At 68.9% G+C, this 21,718-nt stretch overlaps 1 protein-coding gene across 1 annotated transcript in view; it reads right to left on the reverse strand.

Moving 5' to 3' along the window:
* NPHS1 (NPHS1 adhesion molecule, nephrin) overlaps positions 1 to 21,718 on the reverse strand; it is a 31,286-nt gene that overhangs the window by 3,961 nt on the left and 5,607 nt on the right. The window contains exons 6-20 of the mRNA XM_087778512.1: positions 21,524 to 21,605; positions 20,277 to 20,380; positions 18,845 to 18,966; positions 17,074 to 17,245; positions 15,790 to 15,947; positions 14,923 to 15,061; positions 13,095 to 13,219; positions 12,843 to 13,011; positions 11,062 to 11,191; positions 9,469 to 9,641; positions 7,687 to 7,827; positions 5,066 to 5,206; positions 3,664 to 3,785; positions 1,996 to 2,173; positions 1,051 to 1,210 (exon numbers count right to left, since the gene is read on the reverse strand). Coding sequence (XP_087634638.1) covers positions 1,051 to 1,210; positions 1,996 to 2,173; positions 3,664 to 3,785; positions 5,066 to 5,206; positions 7,687 to 7,827; positions 9,469 to 9,641; positions 11,062 to 11,191; positions 12,843 to 13,011; positions 13,095 to 13,219; positions 14,923 to 15,061; positions 15,790 to 15,947; positions 17,074 to 17,245; positions 18,845 to 18,966; positions 20,277 to 20,380; positions 21,524 to 21,605 — 2,116 coding nt within the window. The remainder of the gene's footprint in view (positions 1 to 1,050; positions 1,211 to 1,995; positions 2,174 to 3,663; positions 3,786 to 5,065; positions 5,207 to 7,686; positions 7,828 to 9,468; positions 9,642 to 11,061; positions 11,192 to 12,842; positions 13,012 to 13,094; positions 13,220 to 14,922; positions 15,062 to 15,789; positions 15,948 to 17,073; positions 17,246 to 18,844; positions 18,967 to 20,276; positions 20,381 to 21,523; positions 21,606 to 21,718) is intronic.

Raw genomic sequence — 21,718 nt, forward strand, 5'->3', positions numbered from 1 at the left:
TTTGGCCCCGTTGGGCCTGGTTTGGTGCAGTTGGCCCCAGTTGAGCCCAGTTGGGTCTGGTTGCACCCAGTTGGCCCTGATTGAGCCTAACTGGTTCCAGTTTGGCCCAGTTGGGTTTGATTGGCCCCACTTGGGTCCTGTTGGGTCTGGTTTGGCCCAGTTGGGTTTGGTTGGGCCCAGTTGGGTCTGGTTGGATCCTGTTGGGCCCAATTTGGCCCGGTTGACCCCGGTTGGGTCTGGTTTGGCCCAGTTGGCTCCAATTGGACCCTTTTGGGTCTGGTTTGGCCCAGTTGGCCCCGATTGGGCCCTGTTGGGTCTAGTTTGGCCCAGTTGGCTCCAGTTGGCCCCGGCTGGGTGTGGTTTGGCCCAGTTGGCCCCAGTTGGGTCTGGTTTGGCCCAGTTGGGACTGGTTTGGCCCAGTTGGCCCCAGTTGGGTCTGGTTTGGCCCAGTTGGTTCCAGTTGGCCCCAGTTGGGTCTGGTTTGGCCCAGTTGGCTCCAATTGGACCCTTTTGGGTCTGGTTTGGCCCAGTTGGCCCCGATTGGGCCCTGTTGGGTCTAGTTTGGCCCAGTTGGCTCCAGTTGGCCCCGGCTGGGTGTGGTTTGGCCCAGTTGGCCCCAGTTGGGTCTGGTTTGGCCCAGTTGGGACTGGTTTGGCCCAGTTGGCCCCAGTTGGGTCTGGTTTGGCCCAGTTGGTTCCAGTTGGCCCCAGTTGGGTCTGGTTTGGCCCAGTTGGCTCCAATTGGACCCTTTTGGGTCTGGTTTGGCCCAGTTGGCCCCGATTGGGCCCTGTTGGGTCTAGTTTGGCCCAGTTGGCTCCAGTTGGCCCCGGCTGGGTGTGGTTTGGCCCAGTTGGCCCCAGTTGGGTCTGGTTTGGCCCAGTTGGCCCCAGTTGGGTCTGGTTTGGCCCAGTTGGCTCCAGTTGGCCCCAGTTGGGTCTGGTTTGGCCCAGTTGGGACTGGTTTGGCCCTGGTCAGCCCCGATCGGGCCCTGTTGGTTTGGGTTTGGCCCAGTTTGGCCCAGTTGGGCCCGGTCTGGCCTGGCTGGGGTACCTGGCCTCATCGGGGCGCAGCGGGTGGCCCCGGTGCTCCCAGTGCAGCTGCACCCCGGGCACCCCCTGGGCGCGGCACCGCAGCTGCGCCGTGTCCGCCCCATCCGGCACCAGCACCGGCACTGGCTCCGCCTCCGGCTCCGCCTCCAGCTCGGGGCCATCTTGGGGGGGGGAGGAGGGAGGGGCTGGGATTGGCCCCTCCCCCCCCCCCCCCCCAGGGGTTCACCCCCACCCTGGGGTCCCCCCCCGGTCTCAGTGTCCCCATGATTGTCCCCCGCCTTGGGTGCCCCCCCCATGGATGTCCCTCATTGGGTGCCCCCCCATTGGGTGCCCCCCATGGACATCCCCAATTGGGTGCCCCCCATTGGGTGCCCCCCATGGACATCCCCAACTGGGTGCCCCCCATTGGGTGCCCCCCCCATGGACATCCCCAACTGGGTGCCCCCCTATTGGGTGCCCCCCCCATGGACATCCCCAACTGGGTGCCCCCCATTGGGTGCCCCCCCATGGACATCCCCAATTGGGTGCCCCCCATTGGGTGCCCCCCCCCATGGACATCCCCAATTGGGTGCCCCCCCATTGGGAGCCCCCCCCATGGACATCCCCAATTGTTTGCCCCCCTATTGGGTGCCCCCCCCATGGACATCCCCAATTGGGTGCCCCCCCATTGGGTGCCCCCCCCATGGACATCCCCAACTGGGTGCCCCCCTATTGGGTGCCCCCCCCATGGACATCCCCAATTGGGTGCCCCCCCCCCATGGACATCCCCAATTGGGTGCCCCCATTGGGTGCCCCCCATGGACATCCCCAACTGGGTGCCCCCCATTGGGTGCCCCCCCCATGGACATCCCCAATTGGGTGCCCCCCCCCCCCCCGATGTCCTCTATTGGGTGCCCTCCCCTTGGGTGCCCCCCCATTGGGTGCCCCGCCCCCGGCGAGCACCCACAGCGGACGACGAGGCGGGCGATGGCGCGGGCGGGGGGCGGCACCCCGGTGTCGACGCGGCACTCGTAGGGGCCCCCCAGCTCCCGCCGCGCCCCCCGCACCCGCAGGCGCCCCACGGGGGGCCCCCCCTCGGCCTGCAGCCCCCCCGGGAGCCCCTCGGCCGCCCCGCCCACCCCCGCCTGCGGGGGCGGGGACGCCGTGAGCCCCCCGTCCCCGCCCCCCGTCCCCATGTCCCCCCTGTACCCGCCCCATCCCCCCCGTCCCCCCCGCCCCCCCCATCCCCCCGTCCCCTCATCTCCCCGTGTCCCCCCCGTCCCCCCATGCCCCCAATGTCCCCAAATGTCCCCAATGTCCCCCCGTGTCCCCATGTCCCTGCATCCCCCCATGTCCCCAATGTCCCCAACATCCCCCCATGTCCCCATGTCCCCCCCGTGTCCCCCCTCCCCCCATGTCCCCAATGTCCCCATGTCCCCCCGTCCCCCCATGTCCCCCCATGTCCCCGTGTCCCCCCATGTCCCCCGTATCCCCCCATGCCCCCAGTGTCCCCAAATGTCCCCAATGTCCCCCCATGTCCCCATGTCCCCACTGCCCCCCACGTTCCCCCATGTCCCCGTGTCCCCCCCATGTCCCCCATCCCACCGTGTCCCCAATGCCCCCCATGTCCCCATGTCCCCAATGTCCCCATGTCCCCACATCCCCCCCATGCCCCCAATGTCCCCGTGTCCCCCTGTCCCCATGTCCCCCGTGTCCCTATGTCCCCACTGCCCCCCAAGCCCCCAATGTCCCCGTGTCCCCCTGTCCCCCCATATCCCCAATGTCCCCCCATGTCCCCACTGCCCCTCATGTCCCCAATGTCCCCCTCTCCCCCCATGTCCCCAATGTCCCTATGTCCCCACTGCCCCCAATGTCCCCCTGTCCCCATGTCCCCACTGCCCCCCAAGCCCCCAATGTCCCCGTGTCCCCCTGTCCCCATGTCCCCACTGCCCCCCATGCCCCCAATGTCCCCCGTCCCCCCATGTCCCCAATGTCCCCCTGTCCCCCCATGTCCCCACTGCCCCCAAGCCCCCAATGTCCCCGTGACCCCCATGTCCCCCCATGCCCCCCATGCCCCCAATGTCCCCCTCTCCCCCCATGTCCCCAATGTCCCTATGTCCCCACTGCCCCCCATGTCCCCCGTGTCCCTATGTCCCCACTGCCCCCCAAGCCCCCAATGTCCCCGTGTCCCCCTGTCCCCCCCTATCCCCAATGTCCCCCCATGTCCCCACTGCCCCCCATGACCCCCATGTCCCCAATGTCCCCCTCTCCCCCCGTCCCCAATGTCCCTATGTCCCCACTGCCCCCAATGTCCCCCTGTCCCCATGTCCCCACTGCCCCCAAGCCCCCAATGTCCCCGTGTCCCCCTGTCCCCATGTCCCCACTGCCCCCCATGCCCCCAATGTCCCCCGTCCCCCCATGCCCCCAATGTCCCCCTGTCCCCCCATGTCCCCACTGCCCCCCAAGCCCCCAATGTCCCCGTGACCCCCATGTCCCCCCATGCCCCCCATGCCCCCCATGCCCCCAATGTCCCCATGTCCCCCATGTCCCCCCATGCCCCCCATGCCCCCAATGTCCCCTGTCCCCCCATGTCCCCGTGCCCCCCCGTCCCCCCGTGTCCCCCCGTCCCCCGTACGAGGCGCCCCCAGCGCAGGCAGCCGGCGGGCAGGGGGCTGCCTTCGGCCTCGCACACCAGCTCCGCGCTGCCGCCCTCGTCCACCACCACGGGGTCGGGCACCCGCACGATGGCGGGGGGGTCTGGGGGGAGGTCAGGGGTCAAGGGCGGGCGGGGGGGGGGACGGGGGGCTGGAGGGTGCTGTAGGGTGCTGTAGGGTGCTATGGGGGCCGTGGGGTGGTGTAGGGTGCTGTAGGGTGGTGTAGGGTGCTATGGGGGCCGTGGGGTGCTGTAGGGTGCTATGGGGGCCGTGGGGTGGTGTAGGGTGCTATAGGGTGGTGTAGGGTGCTATGGGGGCCGTGGGGTGGTGTAGGGTGCTATAGGGTGCTGTAGGGTGCTATGGGGGCCGTGGGGTGCTGTAGGGTGCTGTAGGGTGCTATGGGGGCCGTGAGGTGGTGTAGGGTGCTGTAGGGTGGTGTAGGGTGCTATGGGGGCCGTGGGGTGGTGTAGGGTGGTGTAGGGTGCTATGGGGGCCGTGGGGTGGTGTAGGGTGCTGTAGGGTGCTGTAGGATGCTATGGGGAGCATGGGGTGCTATAGGGTGGTGTAGGGTGCTATGGGGGCCGTGGGGTGGTGTAGGGTGCTACAGGGTGGTGTAGGGTGCTATGGGGAGCATGGTGTAGGGTGCTATAGGGTGGTGTAGGGTGCTATGGGGGCCGTGGGGTGGTGTAGGGTGCTACAGGGTGGTGTAGGGTGCTATGGGGAGCATGGGGTGCTATAGGGTGGTGTAGGGTGCTATGGGGGCCGTGGGGTGGTGTAGGGTGCTGTAGGGTGGTGTAGTGTGCTATGGGGGCCGTGGGGTGGTGTAGGGTGCTATAGGGTGGTGTAGGGTGCTATGGGGGCCGTGGGGTGCTATAGGGTGCTATGGGGGCCGTGGGGTGGTGTAGGGTGCTGTAGGGTGGTGTAGGGTGCTATGGGGGCCGTGGGGTGCTGTAGGGTGCTGTAGGGTGCTGTAGGGTGCTATAGGGTGCTGTAGGGTGCTGTAGGGTGCTGTAGGGTGCTGTAGGGTGCTATAGGGTGCTGTAGGGTGCTGTAGGGTGCTATAGGGTGCTGTAGGGGGCTGTAGGGGGCTGTAGGGTGCTGTGGGGAGCAGTAGGGGGGTGGAGGGGGCTGTAGGGTGCTGTAGGGTGCTATAGGGTGGTGTAGGGTGCTATAGGGTGCTGTAGGGTGGTGTAGGGTGCTGTAGGGTGCTGTAGGGTGCTATAGGGTGCTGTAGGGTGCTGTAGGGTGCTGTAGGGTGCTATAGGGTGGTGTAGGGTGCTATAGGGTGCTGTAGGGTGCTGTAGGGTGCTATAGGGTGCTGTAGGGTGCTGTAGGGTGCTGTAGGGTGCTGTAGGGTGCTTTGGGCGCCGTGGGGCAGCTCACAGTGGACGAGGAGGCGGAGGTGGGTGCTGGCCGCCCCCTCGGCGTTGCGGCACTCCACCCCGTAGGCGCCGGCGTCCCCGCGGGTGACGTTGGCGATGTCCAGGCCCCCCCCCTCCACCAGCCGGTGACGGGGGGACCCCTCTGCGGGGGGCAGAGGTCAGGGGTCAAGGGGCGGGGTCAGGGACACGACCCCACCCCACCCCGGGACCCCCTGAGTCTGCGGGGGGGGGGGGGGGGCAGTGCCCTCCCAGTGCCTCCCAGTAACTCCATATTCCCTTCCCAATGCCTCCCAGTAACCCCATAGGGCTTTCCCAGTGCCTGCCAGTAACCCCATAGGCCTTTCCCAGTGCCTCCCAGTACATCCCAGTGCTCCCAGTAACTCCATAGCCCCCTCCCAGTGCCTCCCAGTAACCCCATAGCACCCTCCCAATGCCTGCCAGTAACCCATAGGCCCTTCCCAGTGCCTCCCAGTACATCCCAGTGCTCCCAGTAACCCCATAGCCCCCTCCCAGTGCCTCCCAGTAACCCCATAGCACCCTTCCAATGCCTGCCAGTAACCCATAGGCCCCTCCCAGTGCCTCCCAGTACATCCCAGTGCTCCCAGTAACCCCATAGCCCCCTCCCAGTGCCTCCCAGTAACCCCATAGCACCCTCCCAATGCCTGCCAGTAACCCATAGGCCCTTCCCAGTGCCTCCCAGTACATCCCAGTGCTCCCAGTAACCCCATAGCCCCCTCCCAGTGCCTCCCAGTGCTCCCACTAACCCCATAGCTCCCTCCCATGCCTCCCAGTGCCTCCCAGTAACACCATATCCCCCCCAGTGCCTCTAGAACCCCTCCCAGCACCTCCAGATCCCCTCCCAGTGCCTACCAGTAACACCATAACCCCCTCCCAATACCTCCCAGTGCCTCTGGATCCCCTCCCAGTGCTTCCCAGTACCTCCCAGTAACCACTGAGCCCCCTCCCAGTGCCTCCCAGCACCTCCTAGGGCCCCCCAGCACCTCCCAGGGCCTCCAGATCCCCTCCCAGTGCCTCCCAGTAACACCATAACCCCTTACCAATAACTCCCAGTGCCTCCCAGCACCTCCCAGTGCCTCCAGATCCCCTCCCAGTACCTCCCAGTGCCTCCCAGCACCTCCCTAACACCTCCAGATCCCCTCTCGGAGTCTCCCAGTGCCCCCCAGCTCCCCCTCCCAGCACTCCCAGTGCTCCCAGCATCTCCCAGTGCCTCCAGATCCCCTCCCAGTGCCTACCAGTAACACCATAACCCCTTACCAATAACTCCCAGTGCCTCCCAGCACCTCCCAGGGCCTCCAGATCCCCTCCCAGTGCCTCCCAGTAACACCATAACCCCTTACCAATAACTCCCAGTGCCTCCCAGCACCTCCCAGGGCCTCCAGATCCCCTCCCAGTACCTCCCAGTGCCTTCCAGCACCTCCCTAACACCTCCAGATCCCCTCTCGGAGTCTCCCAGTGCCCCCCAGCTCCCCCTCCCAGCACTCCCAGTGCTCCCAGCATCTCCCAGTGCCTCCAGATCCCCTCCCAGTGCCTCCCAGTAACACCATAACCCCTTACCAATAACTCCCAGTGCCTCCCAGCACCTCCCAGGGCCTCCAGATCCCCTCCCAGTGCCTCCCAGTAACACCATAACCCCTTACCAATAACTCCCAGTGCCTCCCAGCACCTCCCAGGGCCTCCAGATCCCCTCCCAGTGCCTCCCAGTAGCACCATAACCCCTTACCAATAACTCCCAGTGCCTCCCAGCACCTCCCAGGGCCTCCAGATCCCCTCCCAGTGCCTCCCAGTAACACCATAACCCCTTACCAATAACTCCCAGTGCCTCCCAGCACCTCCCAGGGCCTCCAGATCCCCTCCCAGTGCCTCCCAGTAACACCATAAGCCCTTACCAATAACTCCCAGTGCCTCCCAGCACCTCCCAGTGCCTCCAGATCCCCTCCCAGTACCTCCCAGTGCCTTCCAGCACCGCCCTAACACCTCCAGATCCCCTCTCGGAGTCTCCCAGTGCCCCCCAGCTCCCCCTCCCAGCACTCCCAGTGCCTCCCAGCATCTCCCAGTGCCTCCAGATCCCCTCCCAGTGCCTACCAGTAACACCATAACCCCTTACCAATAACTCCCAGTGCCTCCCAGCACCTCCCAGTGCCTCCAGATCCCCTCCCAGTGCCTCCCAGTAACACCATAACCCCTTACCAATAACTCCCAGTGCCTCCCAGCACCTCCCTAACACCTCCAGATCCCCTCCCAGTGCCTCCCAGTAGCACCATAACCCCTTACCAATAACTCCCAGTGCCTCCCAGCATCTCCCAGTGCCTCCAGATCCCCTCCCAGTGCCTCCCAGTAACACCATAACCCCTTACCAATAACTCCCAGTGCCTCCCAGCACCTCCCAGGGCCTCCAGATCCCCTCCCAGTGCCTCCCAGTAACACCATAACCCCTTACCAATAACTCCCAGTGCCTCCCAGCACCTCCCAGGGCCTCCGGATCCCCTCCCAGTGCCTCCCAGTGCCTTCCAGCACCTCCCTAACACCTCCAGATCCCCTCTCGGAGTCTCCCAGCACCCCCCAGCTCCCCCTCCCAGCGCTCCCAGTGCTCCCAGTACGCACCGGGCAGGAGGGTGCGGCCGGCCAGGCTCCAGACGCAGCTCTCGACGGGGGGGTGGGCGAGGACGGCGAGGGGCAGCCGCACCCCCGCGTGCTCCCGCGCCACCACCAGCGCCCCCGCCCCCACCGAGAACTGGGGGGCATCTGGGGGGGCGGCTCCCAGTAACCCTGCGGAGCCCTCCCAGTACCTCCCAGTAACTCCCAGTGCCCTTGCAGTGCCTTCCCAGTAACCACCAGTAACTCCCAGTAACACTCAGTGCCTCCCAGTAAGCCCCAGGAACCCCACAGAGCCCTCCCAGTACCTCCCAGTAACCCCCAGTGCCCTTGCAGTGCCTTCCCAGTAACCACCAGTAACTCCCAGTAACACTCAGTGCCTCCCAGTAAGCCCCAGGAACCCCACAGAGCCCTCCCAGTACCTCCCAGTAACCCCCAGTGCCCTTGCAGTGCCTTCCCAGTAACCACCAGTAATTCCCAGTAACACTCAGTGCCTCCCAGTAACACTCAGTGCCTCCCAGGAACCCCCAGGAACCCCACAGAGCCCTCCCCGTGCCTCCCAGTAACTCCCAGTGCCCTTACAGTGCCTTCCCAGTAACCACCAGTAATTCCCAGTAACACTCAGTGCCTCCCAGTAACACTCAGTGCCTCCCAGTAAGCCCCAGGAACCCCACAGAGCCCTCGCAGTACCTCCCACTATATCCCAGTCCCTCCCAATCCCTCCCACTATATCCCAATCCCCTCCCAGTCCCTCCCAGTCCCCTCCCAGTCCCTCCCAGTCCCTCCCAGTCCCCTCCCAGTCTATCCCAGTCCCCCCCAGTCCCTCCCAGTCCCCTCCCAGTCGCCCCCAGTCCCTCCCAATCCCTCCCAGTATATCCCAGTCCCTCCCAGTCCCTCCCAGTCCCTCCCAGTCCCCTCCCAGTCTATCCCAGTCCCCCCCAGTCCCTCCCACTCCCTCCCAGTCCCCTCCCAATCTATCCCAGTCCCCCCCAGTCCCTTCCAGTCCCCTCCCAGTCCCCCCAGTCCCCTCCCAGTATATTCCAGTCCCCCCCAGTCCCCCCCAGTCCCCCCAGTCCCTTCCAGTCCCCTCCCAGTCCCTCCCAGCCCCCCCAGTCCCTCCCAGTCCCCTCCCAGTATATCCCAGTCCCCCCCAGTCCCCCCAGTCCCTTCCAGTCCCCTCCCAGTCCCTCCCAGTCCCCTCCCAGTCCCCTCCCAGTCTATTCCAGTCCCCCCAGTCCCTCCCAGTCCCCTCCCAGTATATCCCAGTCCCCCCAGTCCCCCCAGTCCCTTCCAGTCCCCTCCCAGTCCCCCCCAGTCCCTCCCAGTCCCCTCCCAGTCCCTCCCAGTCCCCCCCAGTCCCTCCCAGTCCCCTCCCAGTATATCCCAGTCCCCCCAGTCCCTCCCAGTCCCCTCCCAGTATATCCCAGTCCCCCCAGTCCCCCCAGTCCCCCCAGTCCCTTCCAGTCCCCTCCCAGTCCCTCCCAGCCCCCCCAGTCCCTCCCAGTCCCCTCCCAGTATATCCCAGTCCCCCCAGTCCCCCCAGTCCCTTCCAGTCCCCTCCCAGTCCCTCCCAGTCCCCTCCCAGTCCCCTCCCAGTCTATCCCAGTCCCCTCCCAGTCCCCCCAGTCCCTCCCAGTCCCCTCCCAGTCCCTCCCAGTCCCCCCAGTCCCTCCCAGTCCCCTCCCAGTCTATCCCAGTCCCCCCCAGTCCCTTCCAGCCCCCTCCCAGTCCCTCCCAGTCCCCTCCCAGTCCCCCCCAGTCCCCCCCAGTCCCTCGCGGTCCCCCACTCACGGCGCACGAGGAGGCGGTGGGCGGCGCTGACGGCCACGCCCAGGGCGGGGCTGGTGGCCTCGCAGGTGACGCGCTGGCCCTGGTCCCCCACCGCCACCCGCAGCCGCAGGCGCGTCCCCGCCGTCACCCCCCCGAAGGCCCCCGGCGCCGGGGGCAGGGGCTCGCCCGGCAGCCTGGGGACACGGGGTCACGGGGTCACGGGGGTCACGGGGGTCACGGGGGACACGGGGGACACGGGGTCACGGGGGTCACGGGGGACACGGGGGTCACGGGGACACTGGGGTCACGGGGACAGGGGGGTCACAGGGGGGCATTGGGGAGACGGGGTCACGGGGTCACGGGGGTCACGGGGGGTCACGGGGGACACGGGGGTCACGGGGGTCACGGGGACACTGGGGGACACGGGGACAGGGGGGTCACGGGGGGTCATTGGGGACATGGGGACACGGGGACACGGGGGTCATGGAGGTCACGGGGGTCACGGGGGACTGGGGACACGGGGGGAGATTGGGGACACGGGGGTCACGGGGTCACGAGGGTCACGGGGACACTGGGGACATGGGGAGACATTGGGGACACGGGGGTCATGGAGGTCACGGGTGTCACGGGGGACTGGGGACACGGGGGGACATTGGGGACACGGGGGTCACGGGGTCATGAGGGTCACGGGGACACTGGGGACACGGGGGGACATTGGGGACACAGGGGTCACAGGGTCACGAGGGTCACGGGGACACTGGGACATGGGGGTCACAGGGGGACATGCGGACACGGGGTCACGGGGGTCATGGGGGTCATGGGGACACGGGGGTCACGCGGGGACACGGGGACATGGGCGTCATGGGGGGACATGGGGACACTGGGGGACACGGGGACACTGGGGGACATGGGGACACGTGGGGACACAGGGGTCATGGGGGGACACGGGGACATGGGGACACGGGGACACGGGGACATGGGGACACGAGGGGTCACGGGGGTCATGGGGACCCGTTGGGGACACGGGGACACGGGGACACGTGGGGTCACGGGGGTCACGGGGACACGAGGGGACACGGGGACATGGGGACACGAGGGGTCACGGGGGTCACGGGGACACGGGGACACGGGGACATGGGGACACGAGGGGTCACGGGGGTCACGGGGACACGGGGACATGGGGACACGAGGGGTCACGGGGGTCATGGGGACCCGTTGGGGACATGGGGACACGGGGGGTCACGGGGGTCACGGGGACACGAGGGGACACATGGGGACCCGTTGGGGACACGGAGACATGGGGACACGTGGGGTCACGGGGACACGAGGGGACACATGGGGACATGGGGACACGGGGGGTCACGGGGGGCACGGGGGGTCACGGGGGCACGGGGGCACGGGGACACGGGGGGTCACGGGGGTCACGGGGGTCACGGGGGGTCACGGGGACACGGGGACACGGGGACACGGGGGGTCACGGGGGGACACGGGGACACGGGGACACGGGGACACGGGGGGTCACGGGGGTCACGGGGACACGGGGACACGGGGACACGGGGACACGGGGGGTCATGGGGGTCACGGGGACACGGGGACCCGGGGGAGGTGACGCACGGGCGGCCGCGGCGCAGCCAGCGCAGGGCGGGGGCGGGGTGGGCGCTGCCGGCCAGGCAGGTCAGCACCAGCGTCTGCCCCGGCCGCGCCTCGCGGGGGGAGGCCGCGATGGCCACCGACTGCGGGGGGACTGCGGGCAGGCGGGGTCACGGGGGGGCGGCGGCCACCTCGCGGCCACCACCCCCCCCCCCACGGCCACCTCATGGCCACCCCATGGCCACCACCCCCCCATGGCCACCCCATGGCCACCACCCTCCCATAGCCACCCCGTAGCCACCCCATGGCCACCATCACCCCATGGCCACCCCATGGCCACCACCCTCCCATAGCCACCCCACGGCCACCTCATGGCCACCCCATGGCCACCACCACCCCATGGCCACCTCATAGCCACCTCATAGCCACCCCATGGCCACCACCACCCCATGGCCACCTCATAGCCACCCCATGGCCACCATCACCCCACGGCCACCTCATGGCCACCACCCCCCCATGGCCACCCCGTAGCCACCCCATGGCCCCCACCACCCCATGGCCACCCCGTAGCCACCCCATGGCCACCATCACCCCACGGCCACCTCGTGGCCGCCACCACCACCACCCCACGGCCACTACCACCCCCCCGCCATGGCCACCTCGGGGCCACCCCATGGCCACCACCACCCCACGGCCACCTCATGGCCACCCCATGGCCACCACCACCCCATGGCCACCTCATAGCCACCTCATAGCCACCCCATGGCCACCATCACCCCACGGCCACCTCATGGCCACCACCCCCCCATGGCCACCCCGTAGCCACCCCATGGCCACCACCACCCCATGGCCACCCCACGGCCACCCCATGGCCACCACCACCCCACGGCCACCTCGTAGCCACCCCATGGCCACCACCACCCCATGGCCACCCCACGGCCACCCCATGGCCACCACCACCCCACGGCCACCTCATAGCCACCTCATAGCCACCCCATAGCCACCCCATGGCCACCATCACCCCACGGCCACCTCATGGCCACCACCCCCATGGCCACCCCGTAGCCACCCCATGGCCACCACCACCCCATGGCCACCCCACGGCCACCCCATGGCCACCACCACCCCACGGCCACCTCGTAGCCACCCCATGGCCACCACCACCCCATGGCCACCCCACGGCCACCCCATGGCCACCACCACCCCACGGCCACCTCATAGCCACCCCATGGCCACCATCACCCCACGGCCACCTCATGGCCACCACCCCCATGCCCCCCCCCTAGCCACCCCATGGCCACCACCACCCCATGGCCACCCCACGGCCACCCCATGGCCACCACCACCCCACGGCCACCTCATAGCCACCTCATAGCCACCCCATGGCCACCCCGTAGCCACCCCATGGCCACCATCACCCCACAGCCACCCCATGGCCACCACCACCCCACGGCCACCCCACGGCCACCCCATGGCCACCACCCTCCCATAGCCACCCCATAGCCACCCCATGGCCACCCCATGGCCACCACCACCCCACGGCCACCCCACGGCCACCCCACGGCCACCACCACCCTGTAGCCACCCCACGGCCACCCCACGGCCACCACCACCCTGTAGCCACCCCATGGCCACCACCCTCCCATAGCCACCCCATGGCCACCCCGTGGCCACCACCACCCCACGGCCACCTCATAGCCACCCCACGGCCACCATCACCCCATAGCCACCCCGTAGCCACCCGGTAGCCACCCGGCGGCCCCCTCCCCCCCCCCCAAGCGGCCCCGCCCGCCGGCCCCACCCACAGAGGACGCGGAGGCGGGTGCTGGCGGCCCGGGGGGGCCCGCGGGGGTGGCCACCGGCCTGGCACCCGTAGGTGGCCCCGTTGTCGCTCGCCGTCGCCGTCACCGCCAGCTCCCGCGTGGTCACCGGCCCCGCGGCCACCTGCGTCCCCTCCTTCAGCGGGCGCCCGTCCTGCGGGGGGGGAGGGGCACCCATGGGTGTCATGGGGTGGGGGAGGGGTGGGGGTGGGGGGGGTGGGGGTGGGGGGGTCCCACCTTGGTCCAGGTGAGGCGGGGGGAGGGGTGGCCGCCGCGGGCGTGGCAGACGAGGCGGAGCCGGGCCCCCACCCGAAAGGTGGCGTTGGGGGGCGGGGTCTCCAACCACAGCTCCTGGGGGGGGTCTGAGGAGGGGGGGGGTGGCCTGTCGTAACCCCGCCCCGCCCCCTCCGGGCCACACCCCCCTCTCCTGACACCACCCACCCCCCCCCAAGTCTCCAGTATGGACCAGTTTCTTGTTCCCGGCACACACCAGTATGGCCCAGTCTCCCCCAATCCCTTCCCAGTCACTCCCAGTCCATCCCAGTGCCCCCTATTCCCCTCCCAGTATATCCCAGTCCCTCCCAGTGCCCGCCAGTCCCCTCACAGTCCCTCCTAATCCCCTCCCAGTATAGCCCAGTCCCCTCCCACTGCCCCCTAAACCCCTCCCAGCCCCATCCCAGTTTACCCCAGTACCTCCCAGTCCCTCCCAGTCCCCTCCCAGTATACCCCAGTCCTCTCCTAGTCCCTCCCAGTCCCCGCCCAGTCCCCTCCCAGCCCCTCCCAGCCCCTCCCAGCGCCCCTCCCAGCCCCTCCCTGCCCCTCCCGGCCCCTCCCAGTCCCTCCCAGCCCCTCCCAGTCCCCTCCCAGTATACCCCAGTCCCTCCCAGCGCCCCTCCCAGCCCCTCCCAGTCCCTCCCAGCCCCTCCCAGTCCCCTTCTAGTCCCTCCCAGCGCCCCTCCCAGCCCCTCCCAGTCCCTCCCAGCCCTCTCCCAGCCCCCCCAGTCCCCCCCAGCGCCCCTCTCAGCCCCTCCCAGCCCCTCCCAGTCCCCCCAGCGCCTCCCAGTCCCCCCAGCGCCCCCCAGTCCCTCCCAGTCCCCCCAGCGCCCCCCCAGCGCCCCTCCCAGCCCCCCCAGCCACTCCCAGCCCCTCCCAGCTCCTCCCAGCGCCCCTCCCAGCCCCCCCAGCCACTCCCAACCCCTCCCAGCTCCTCCCAGTCCCTCCCAGCGCCCCCCAGCCCCCCCAGTCCCCCCCAGCGCCCCTCTCAGACCCTCCCAGCCCCTCCCAGTCCCTCCCAGCCCCCCCAGTCCCCCCCAGCGCCCCTCTCAGACCCTCCCAGTCCCTCCCAGCCCCCCCAGTCCCCCCAGCGCCCCCCAGCCCCCCAGCCCCCCAGCGCCCCTCCCAGCCCCCCCAGCCACTCCCAGCTCCTCCCAGCGCCCCTCCCAGTCCCCGACAGCCCCTCCCAGTCCCTCCCAGCCCCTCCCAGCCCCTCCCAGTCCCTCCCAGCGCCCCCCCAGCCCCCCCCAGTCCCCCCCAGCGCCCCTCTCAGACCCTCCCAGCCCCTCCCAGTCCCTCCCAGCCCCTCCCAGTCCACCCCAGCGCCCCCCCAGCCCCCCCCAGCGCCCCTCCCAGCCCCCCCCAGCCACTCCCAGCCCCTCCCAGCGCCCCCCCAGTCCCCGACAGCCCCTCCCAGTCCCTCCCAACCCCTCCCAGCTCCTCCCAGTCCCTCCCAGCGCCCCCCCAGCCGCCCCCAGTCCCCCCCAGCGCCCCTCTCAGACCCTCCCAGCCCCTCCCAGTCCCTCCCAGCCCCTCCCAGTCCACCCCAGCGCCCCCCCAGCCCCCCCAGCGCCCCTCCCAGCCCCTCCCAGCCACTCCCAGCCCCTCCCAGCGCCCCCCAGTCCCCGACAGCCCCTCCCAGTCCCTCCCAACCCCTCCCAGCTCCTCCCAGTCCCTCCCAGCGCCCCCCCAGCCCCCCCCAGTCCCCCCAGCGCCCCTCTCAGCCCCTCCCAGCCCCTCCCAGTCCCCCCCAGTCCCCCCCAGCGCCCCCAGCCCCCGGCGCAGCACCCACGGGTGACGCTGAGGAGGAGGCTGGCGCTGCGGGTGCCCAGCCCGGGGGCCGCGGCCTCGCACACCACGGGGCGCCCGTGCTCCCGCCGCCGCCCCAGCAGGGTGACGTTGGAGACCGTCACCCAGCCACGCCCCTCCGCCTGGCGGGCGCCGGGGTCACCAGGGACCCCCCCGCCCACGGGACCCCCACCCAAGGGACCCCCCCCCCCCCCACCCATGGGAGCTCCCCCACCCATGGGAGCCCCCCCCACCCATGGACACCCCGCCCATGGGACCCCCCACCCATGGGAGCCCCGCCCCCCCATGGACACCCCGCCCATGGGAACCCCCCACCCATGGGAGCCCCGCCCACGGGACCCCTCACACCCAAGGGACCCCCCCACCCATGGGAGCCCCCCCACCCATGGGAGCCCCCCCACCCATGGACACCCCGCCCATGGGAACCCCCCACCCATGGGAGCCCCGCCCACGGGAGCCCCACCCATGGGAACCCCCACCCATGGGAGCCCCGCCCATGGGACCCCTCACACCCAAGGGACACCCCCACCCAAGGGACCCCCCCCACCCATGGGAGCCCCCCCACCCAAGGGACCCCCCACCCATGGGAGCCCCCCCACCCATGACCACCCCGCCCATGGGAACCCCCCACCCATGGGAGCCCCGCCCATGGGAGCCCCGCCTATGGACACCCCCACCCATGGGAACCCCCCGCCCATGGGAGCCCCGCCCACGGGAGCCCCACCCACGGGACCCCCCCACCCATGGGAGTCCCGCCCATGGGACCCCCACCCCCCCAGGGACCCCCACCCATGGGACCCCCCCCACGGGACCCGCCCCCCCCCGGGACCCGCCCCCCCCCCGGGCTCACCTGGGTGCGGGTGACGTCAGTGGGCGCCAGTTCCCTCCCCCCCAGCCACCAGCGCAGCTGGACTGGGGGGTTACTGGGAGCACTGGTGCAGGACAGGGTCACCGTCCCGTTCTCCGCCACCGTCGGGGTCCCCGCGATCGTCACCTCGGCCGGCGGGTCTGGGGGACACCAGTCCGGGCTCCCAGTATAACCCAGTGCTCCCAGTATGGCCTCCCAGTACCCCCAGTGCCTCCCAGTATGGCCTCCCAGTACCCCCAGTGCCTCCCAGTATAGCTAAGGGACCCCAATATAGCCTCCTAATATAGCTGGGGGATCCCAGTTTGGGCTTCCAGTGTACCCAGTGGCTCCCAGTCCAACCCAGAGCTCCCAGTCTGACTTCCCAGTAACCCCAGTGCCTCCCAGTATAACCTTGACCTCCCAGTCTGAGCTCCCAGTATACCCTTGAGCTCCCAGTCTGACTTCCCAGTATCCCCCGTGCCTCCCAGTATAACTTTAACCTCCCACTCCAGCCTCCCAGGCCAACCCGGCGCCCCCAACCCACCCTCCCAGTCCTCCCAGTGCCTCCCAGTCCAACTTTAACCTCCCAGTCCAGCCTCCCAGTCCTCCCAGTGCCTCCCAGTCCAACTTTAACCTCTCAGTCCAGCCTCCCAGGCCAACCCGGAGCCCCCAAGCCACCCTCCCAGTCCTCCCAGTGCCTCCCAGTCCAACTTTAACCTCCCAGTCCAGCCTCCCAGTCCTCCCAGTGCCTCCCAGTCCAACTTTAACCTCCCAGTCCAGCCTCCCAGGCCAACCCGGCGCCCCCAACCCACCCTCCCAGTCCTCCCAGTGCCTCCCAGTCCAACTTTAACCTCCCAGTCCAGCCTCCCAGGCCAACCCGGAGCCCCCAACCCACCCTCCCAGTCCTCCCAGTGCCTCCCAGTCCAACTTTAACCTCCCAGTCCAGCCTCCCAGTCCTCCCAGTGCCTCCCAGTCCAACTTTAACCTCCCAGTCCAGCCTCCCAGGCCAACCCGGCGCCCCCAACCCACCCTCCCAGTCCTCCCAGTGCCTCCCAGTCCAACTTTAACCTCCCAGTCCAGCCTCCCAGTCCTCCCAGTGCCTCCCAGTCCAACTTTAACCTCCCAGTCCAGCCTCCCAGGCCAACCCGGAGCCCCCAACCCGCCCTCCCAGTCCTCCCAGTGCCTCCCAGTCCAACTTTAACCTCCCAGTCCAGCCTCCCAGGCCAACCCGGAGCCCCCAACCCGCCCTCCCAGTCCTCCCAGTGCCTCCCAGTATCCCCCACTCACAGGAGACGCTGAGGGTGACGCTGGCGCTGCCCCCCCCGGGGGGGAGGGGGGTGTGGGCGTGGCAGCGCAGGGTGGCCCCGTCGTCCCCGGGGGCCACCGTCATCGTCACCCGGCTCCGCGACACCCCGGGGTGCCCCTCCGTCACCCAGGACCCCACCAGCGGCACCCCGTCCTGCGCGGGGGGGTCAGGGACCGCCTCCCAGTGCTCCCAGTGCCTCCCAGTGCCTCCCAGTGCCCACCTCCCGCTGCTCCCAGTCCCTCCCAGTGCCACGGACCAGTGCTCCCAGTGCCCTGTCCCACCCCGGGGTGCCCCTCCGTCACCCAGGACCCCACCAGGGGCACCCCGTCCTGCGTGGGGGGGTCAGGGACCGCCCCCCAGTGCTCCCAGTGCCTCCCAGTGCCTCCCAGTGCCCACCTCCCGCTGCTCCCAGTCCCTCCCAGTGCCACGGACCAGTGCTCCCAGTGCCCTGTCCCACCCCGGGGTGCCCCTCCGTCACCCAGGACCCCACCAGTGGCACCCCGTCCTGCGCGGGGGGGTCAGGGACCGCCTCCCAGTGCTCCCAGTGCCTCCCAGTGCCTCCCAGTGCCCACCTCCCGCTGCTCCCAGTCCCTCCCAGTGCCACGGACCAGTGCTCCCAGTGCCCTGTCCCACCCCGGGGTGCCCCTCCGTCACCCAGGACCCCACCAGCGGCACCCCGTCCTGCGCGGGGGGGTCAGGGACCGCCTCCCAGTGCTCCCAGTGCCTCCCAGTGCCTCCCAGTGCCCACCTCCCGCTGCTCCCAGTCCCTCCCAGTGCCACGGACCAGTGCTCCCAGTGCCCTGTCCCACCCCGGGGTGCCCCTCCGTCACCCAGGACCCCACCAGCGGCACCCCGTCCTGCGCGGGGGGTTCAGGGACCGCCTCCCAGTGCTCCCAGTGCCTCCCAGTGCCTCCCAGTGCCCACCTCCCGCTGCTCCCAGTCCCTCCCAGTGCCACGGACCAGTGCTCCCAGTGCCCTGTCCCACCCCAGGGTGCCCCTCCGTCACCCAGGACCCCACCAGCGGCACCCCGTCCTGCGCGGGGGGGTCAGGGACCGCCTCCCAGTGCTCCCAGTGCCTCCCAGTGCCTCCCAGTGCCCACCTCCTGCTGCTCCCAGTCCCTCCCAGTGCCCCAGACCAGGACTCCCAGTGCCACATCCCAGTGCTCCCACTGCTCCCAGTGCCCTCAGCACCTTGTCCCAGTGCCCCCAGTGCCTCTACTTCCCCATCCCAGTGTTCCCAGTGCTCCCAGTGCTACATCCCAGTGCTCCCAGTCCCTCCCAGTGCCACAGACCAGTGCCCCCAGTGCCTCCAGCACCTTGTCTCAGTGCTCCCAGTGCCTCTACTTCCCCATCCCAGTGTTCCCAGTGCTCCCAGTGCCACATTCCAGTGCTCTCAGTCCCTTCCAGTGCCCATCTCCCAGTGCTCCCAGTACCCCCAGTGCCCCTGCTTCCCCATCATAGTGCTCCCAGTACCCCCAGTGCCCCCGCTTTCTCATTCCAGTGCTCCCAGTACCCCCAATACCTTGTCCCAGTGCCATCAGTGCCCCTGCTTCCCCACCCCAGTGCTCCCAGTACCTTGTCCCAGTGCTCCCAGTACCTTGTCCCAGTGCCCCCCGCAACCTCAGTGCCCCTACTTTCCCATCCCAGTGCTCCCAGTAACCCCAGTACCTTGTCCCAGTACCCCTAGTGCCTTGTCGCAGTGCCCCCAGTGCCCCAGCTTCCCCATCCCAGTGTTCCCAGTGCCCCCAGTACCTTCTCCCACTGCAGAATGGGAGGGGGGTTGCCCCCCCGGACGAGGCAGACCAGTTGCAGGGTGTCCCCCGCCCGCACGTGGGGTGACTCCAGTCCCTCAATGATGGGTGGGCTGGGGGGAACTGGAGGCACTGGTTAGACTGGGAGGCACTGGGAAGGCTCAGAGCCTCCATGGACGGGGGTGACTGAGAGAGACTGGGGGTGACTGGGAGGCACTGGGAGGGTCCAGGGCCTTCATGGGTGGGGACTGGGGGGTACTGGGAGGCACTGGGGGGGCTTAAGGGGGCACTGGGAGGGTCCAGTGCCTTCGTGGGTGGGGACTGGGGGGTACTGGGAGGCACTGGGAGGGTACTTAGGGGTCCCGGGGGTATTGGGGGGTCCCTGGGGGTACTGGGGGGTCCCGGGGGTACTGGGGGGTCCCTGGGGGTACTGGGGGCCTCCTGGGGGTACTGGGGGGTCCCGGGGGTACTGGGGGGTCTCTGGGGGTACTGGGGGGTCCCGGGGGTACTGGGGGGTCCCTGGGGGTACTGGGGGCCTCCTGGGGGTACTGGGGGGTCCCGGGGGTACTGGGGGGTCCCTGGGGGTACTGGGTGGGTCCCTGGGGGTACTGGGGGGTCCCGGGGGTACTGGGGGGTCCCGGGGGTACTGGGGGTCCCAGGGGGTATTGGGGGGTCCCTGGGGGTACTGGGGGGTCCCCGGGGGTACTGGGGGGTCCCGGGGGTATTGGGGGTCCCAGGGCGGTACTGGGGGGTCCCTGGGGGTACTGGGGGGTCCCGGGGGGTACTGGGGGGTCCCGGGGGTACTGGGGGGTCCCTGGGGGTACTGGGGGGTCCCTGGGGGTACTGGGGGGTCCCTGGGGGTATCGGGGGTCCCGGGGGTACTGGGGGGTCCCTGGGGGTACTGGGGGGTCCCAGGGCGGTACTGGGGGGTCCCAGGGCAGTACTGGGGGGTCCCGGGGGTACTGGGGGGTCCCAGGGGGGTACTGGGGGGGTCCCTGGGGGTACTGGGGGGTCCCTGGGGGTACTGGGGGGGTCCCGGGGGTACTGGGGGTCCCTGGGGGTACTGGGGGGTCCCGGGGGTACTGGGGGGTCCCTGGGGGTACTGGGGGCCTCCTGGGGGTACTGGGGGGTCCCGGGGGTACTGGGGGGTCCCTGGGGGTACTGGGGGGTCCCGGGGGTACTGGGGGGGGTCCCTGGGGGTACTGGGGGCCTCCTGGGGGTACTGGGGGGGTCCCGGGGGTACTGGGGGGTCCCTGGGGGGTATCGGGGGGTCCCGGGGGTACTGGGGGGGTCCCGGGGGTACTGGGGGGTCCCTGGGGGTACTGGGTGGGTCCCTGGGGGTACTGGGGGGTCCCGGGGGTACTGGGGGGTCCCGGGGGTACTGGGGGGTCCCGGGGGTACTGGGGACCCCCGGGGTGTTGGGGGTGACTCACAGAGGACGTCGAGGGTGACGCTGGCCTCCGTCGGGGCCGGCCCGGCCTCGTTAGCGGCCGAGCAAACGAGGTGCTGGCCGTGGGCCTGGCTCTGCGGGGTCAGGCTGGGGCGGGGGGGCGGGGTCAGGGGCCAGACTGGGCCGGACTGGGCCGGACTGGGCCATATTGGCCCATACTGAACCATGTTGGCCTGTACTGGCCCATAGGGGCTCGCACTGGTCCATACTGGCTCATACTGGGTCGTATTGGCTTATAATGAGCCATACCAGTCCTTACTGGCTCATACTGGGCCATACTGGCCCCTATTGGCCTATACTGGGCCATAGTGGCTCACACTGGGCCAGACTGGGCCATATTGGCCCATACTGAACCATGTTGGCCTGTACTGGCCTATAGGGGCTCGCACTGGTCCATACTGGCTCATACTGGGTCGTATTGGCTTATAATGAGCCATACCAGTCCATACTGGCTCATACTGGGCCATACTGGCCCCTATTGGCCTATACTGGGCCATAGTGGCTCACACTGGGCCAGACTGGGCCATATTGGCCCATACTGAACCATGTGGGCCTGTACTGGCCCATAGGGGCTCGCACTGGTCCATACTGGCTCATACTGGGTCGTATTGGCTTATAATGAGCCATACCAGTCCATACTGGCTCATACTGGGCCATACTGGCCCCTATTGGCCTATACTGGGCCATACTGGCTCACACTGGGCCATACTTGGTCATACTGGGCCATACTGGCCCTTACTGGACTACACTGGGCCCTACTGGAGCACACTAGCCCATACTGACACTTACTGGCCTATACTGGGCCATATTGGCCCACACTAGTCCATACTGGTCCATGTTGGCTCATACTGGGTCTTACTAGCCTATACTGGCTTATACTGGGCCACACGGGTCCATACTGGCCCTTACTGGGCCACACTGGGCTGCTTTGGCCTGTACTGGCCCACAGTTGGCCAGTACCGGCTAAGAGTTGCCTATATAGGCTCATACTGGTCTATACTGGTCTGTACAGGTGCACTCTCATCAGTAATGGTGTATACTGGTCTATACTGGTCTACGGTGGCCCCTAGTGCTCCGTATTGGTCAGTACTGCTTTGTAGCAGCCTGTACTTGTCTGTACTGGCCTATACCGGTCAGTGATGGTGTATACGGGGCCATACTGGTCTATACTGGCCCCCAGTGACTGGTACTGGTCTGTCCTGGGCCGTACTGGTGTATACTGGTGCTCACCGGGCGGTGGCTTCGCTGGAGCTCAGTTTGGGGTGGGAGCCCTCGAAGACGCGGGTGGAGACGTCGGGGAGCGGCTCCCCCCCTGCGGCCCCCAAATCCCCCCAAATCAGCCCAAAATCACCCAAAATCATCCAAAATCGCCCCAAATCGCCCCAAATCACCCCAAAATCAGCCCAAATCCCCCCAAATCGCCCC

This window comes from Nipponia nippon, unplaced genomic scaffold, assembly GCF_047370975.1.
Source record: "Nipponia nippon isolate SJK-2023a ecotype South Korea unplaced genomic scaffold, ASM4737097v1 scaffold_44, whole genome shotgun sequence".
In the NCBI taxonomy this organism is placed as follows: domain Eukaryota; kingdom Metazoa; phylum Chordata; class Aves; order Pelecaniformes; family Threskiornithidae; genus Nipponia; species Nipponia nippon.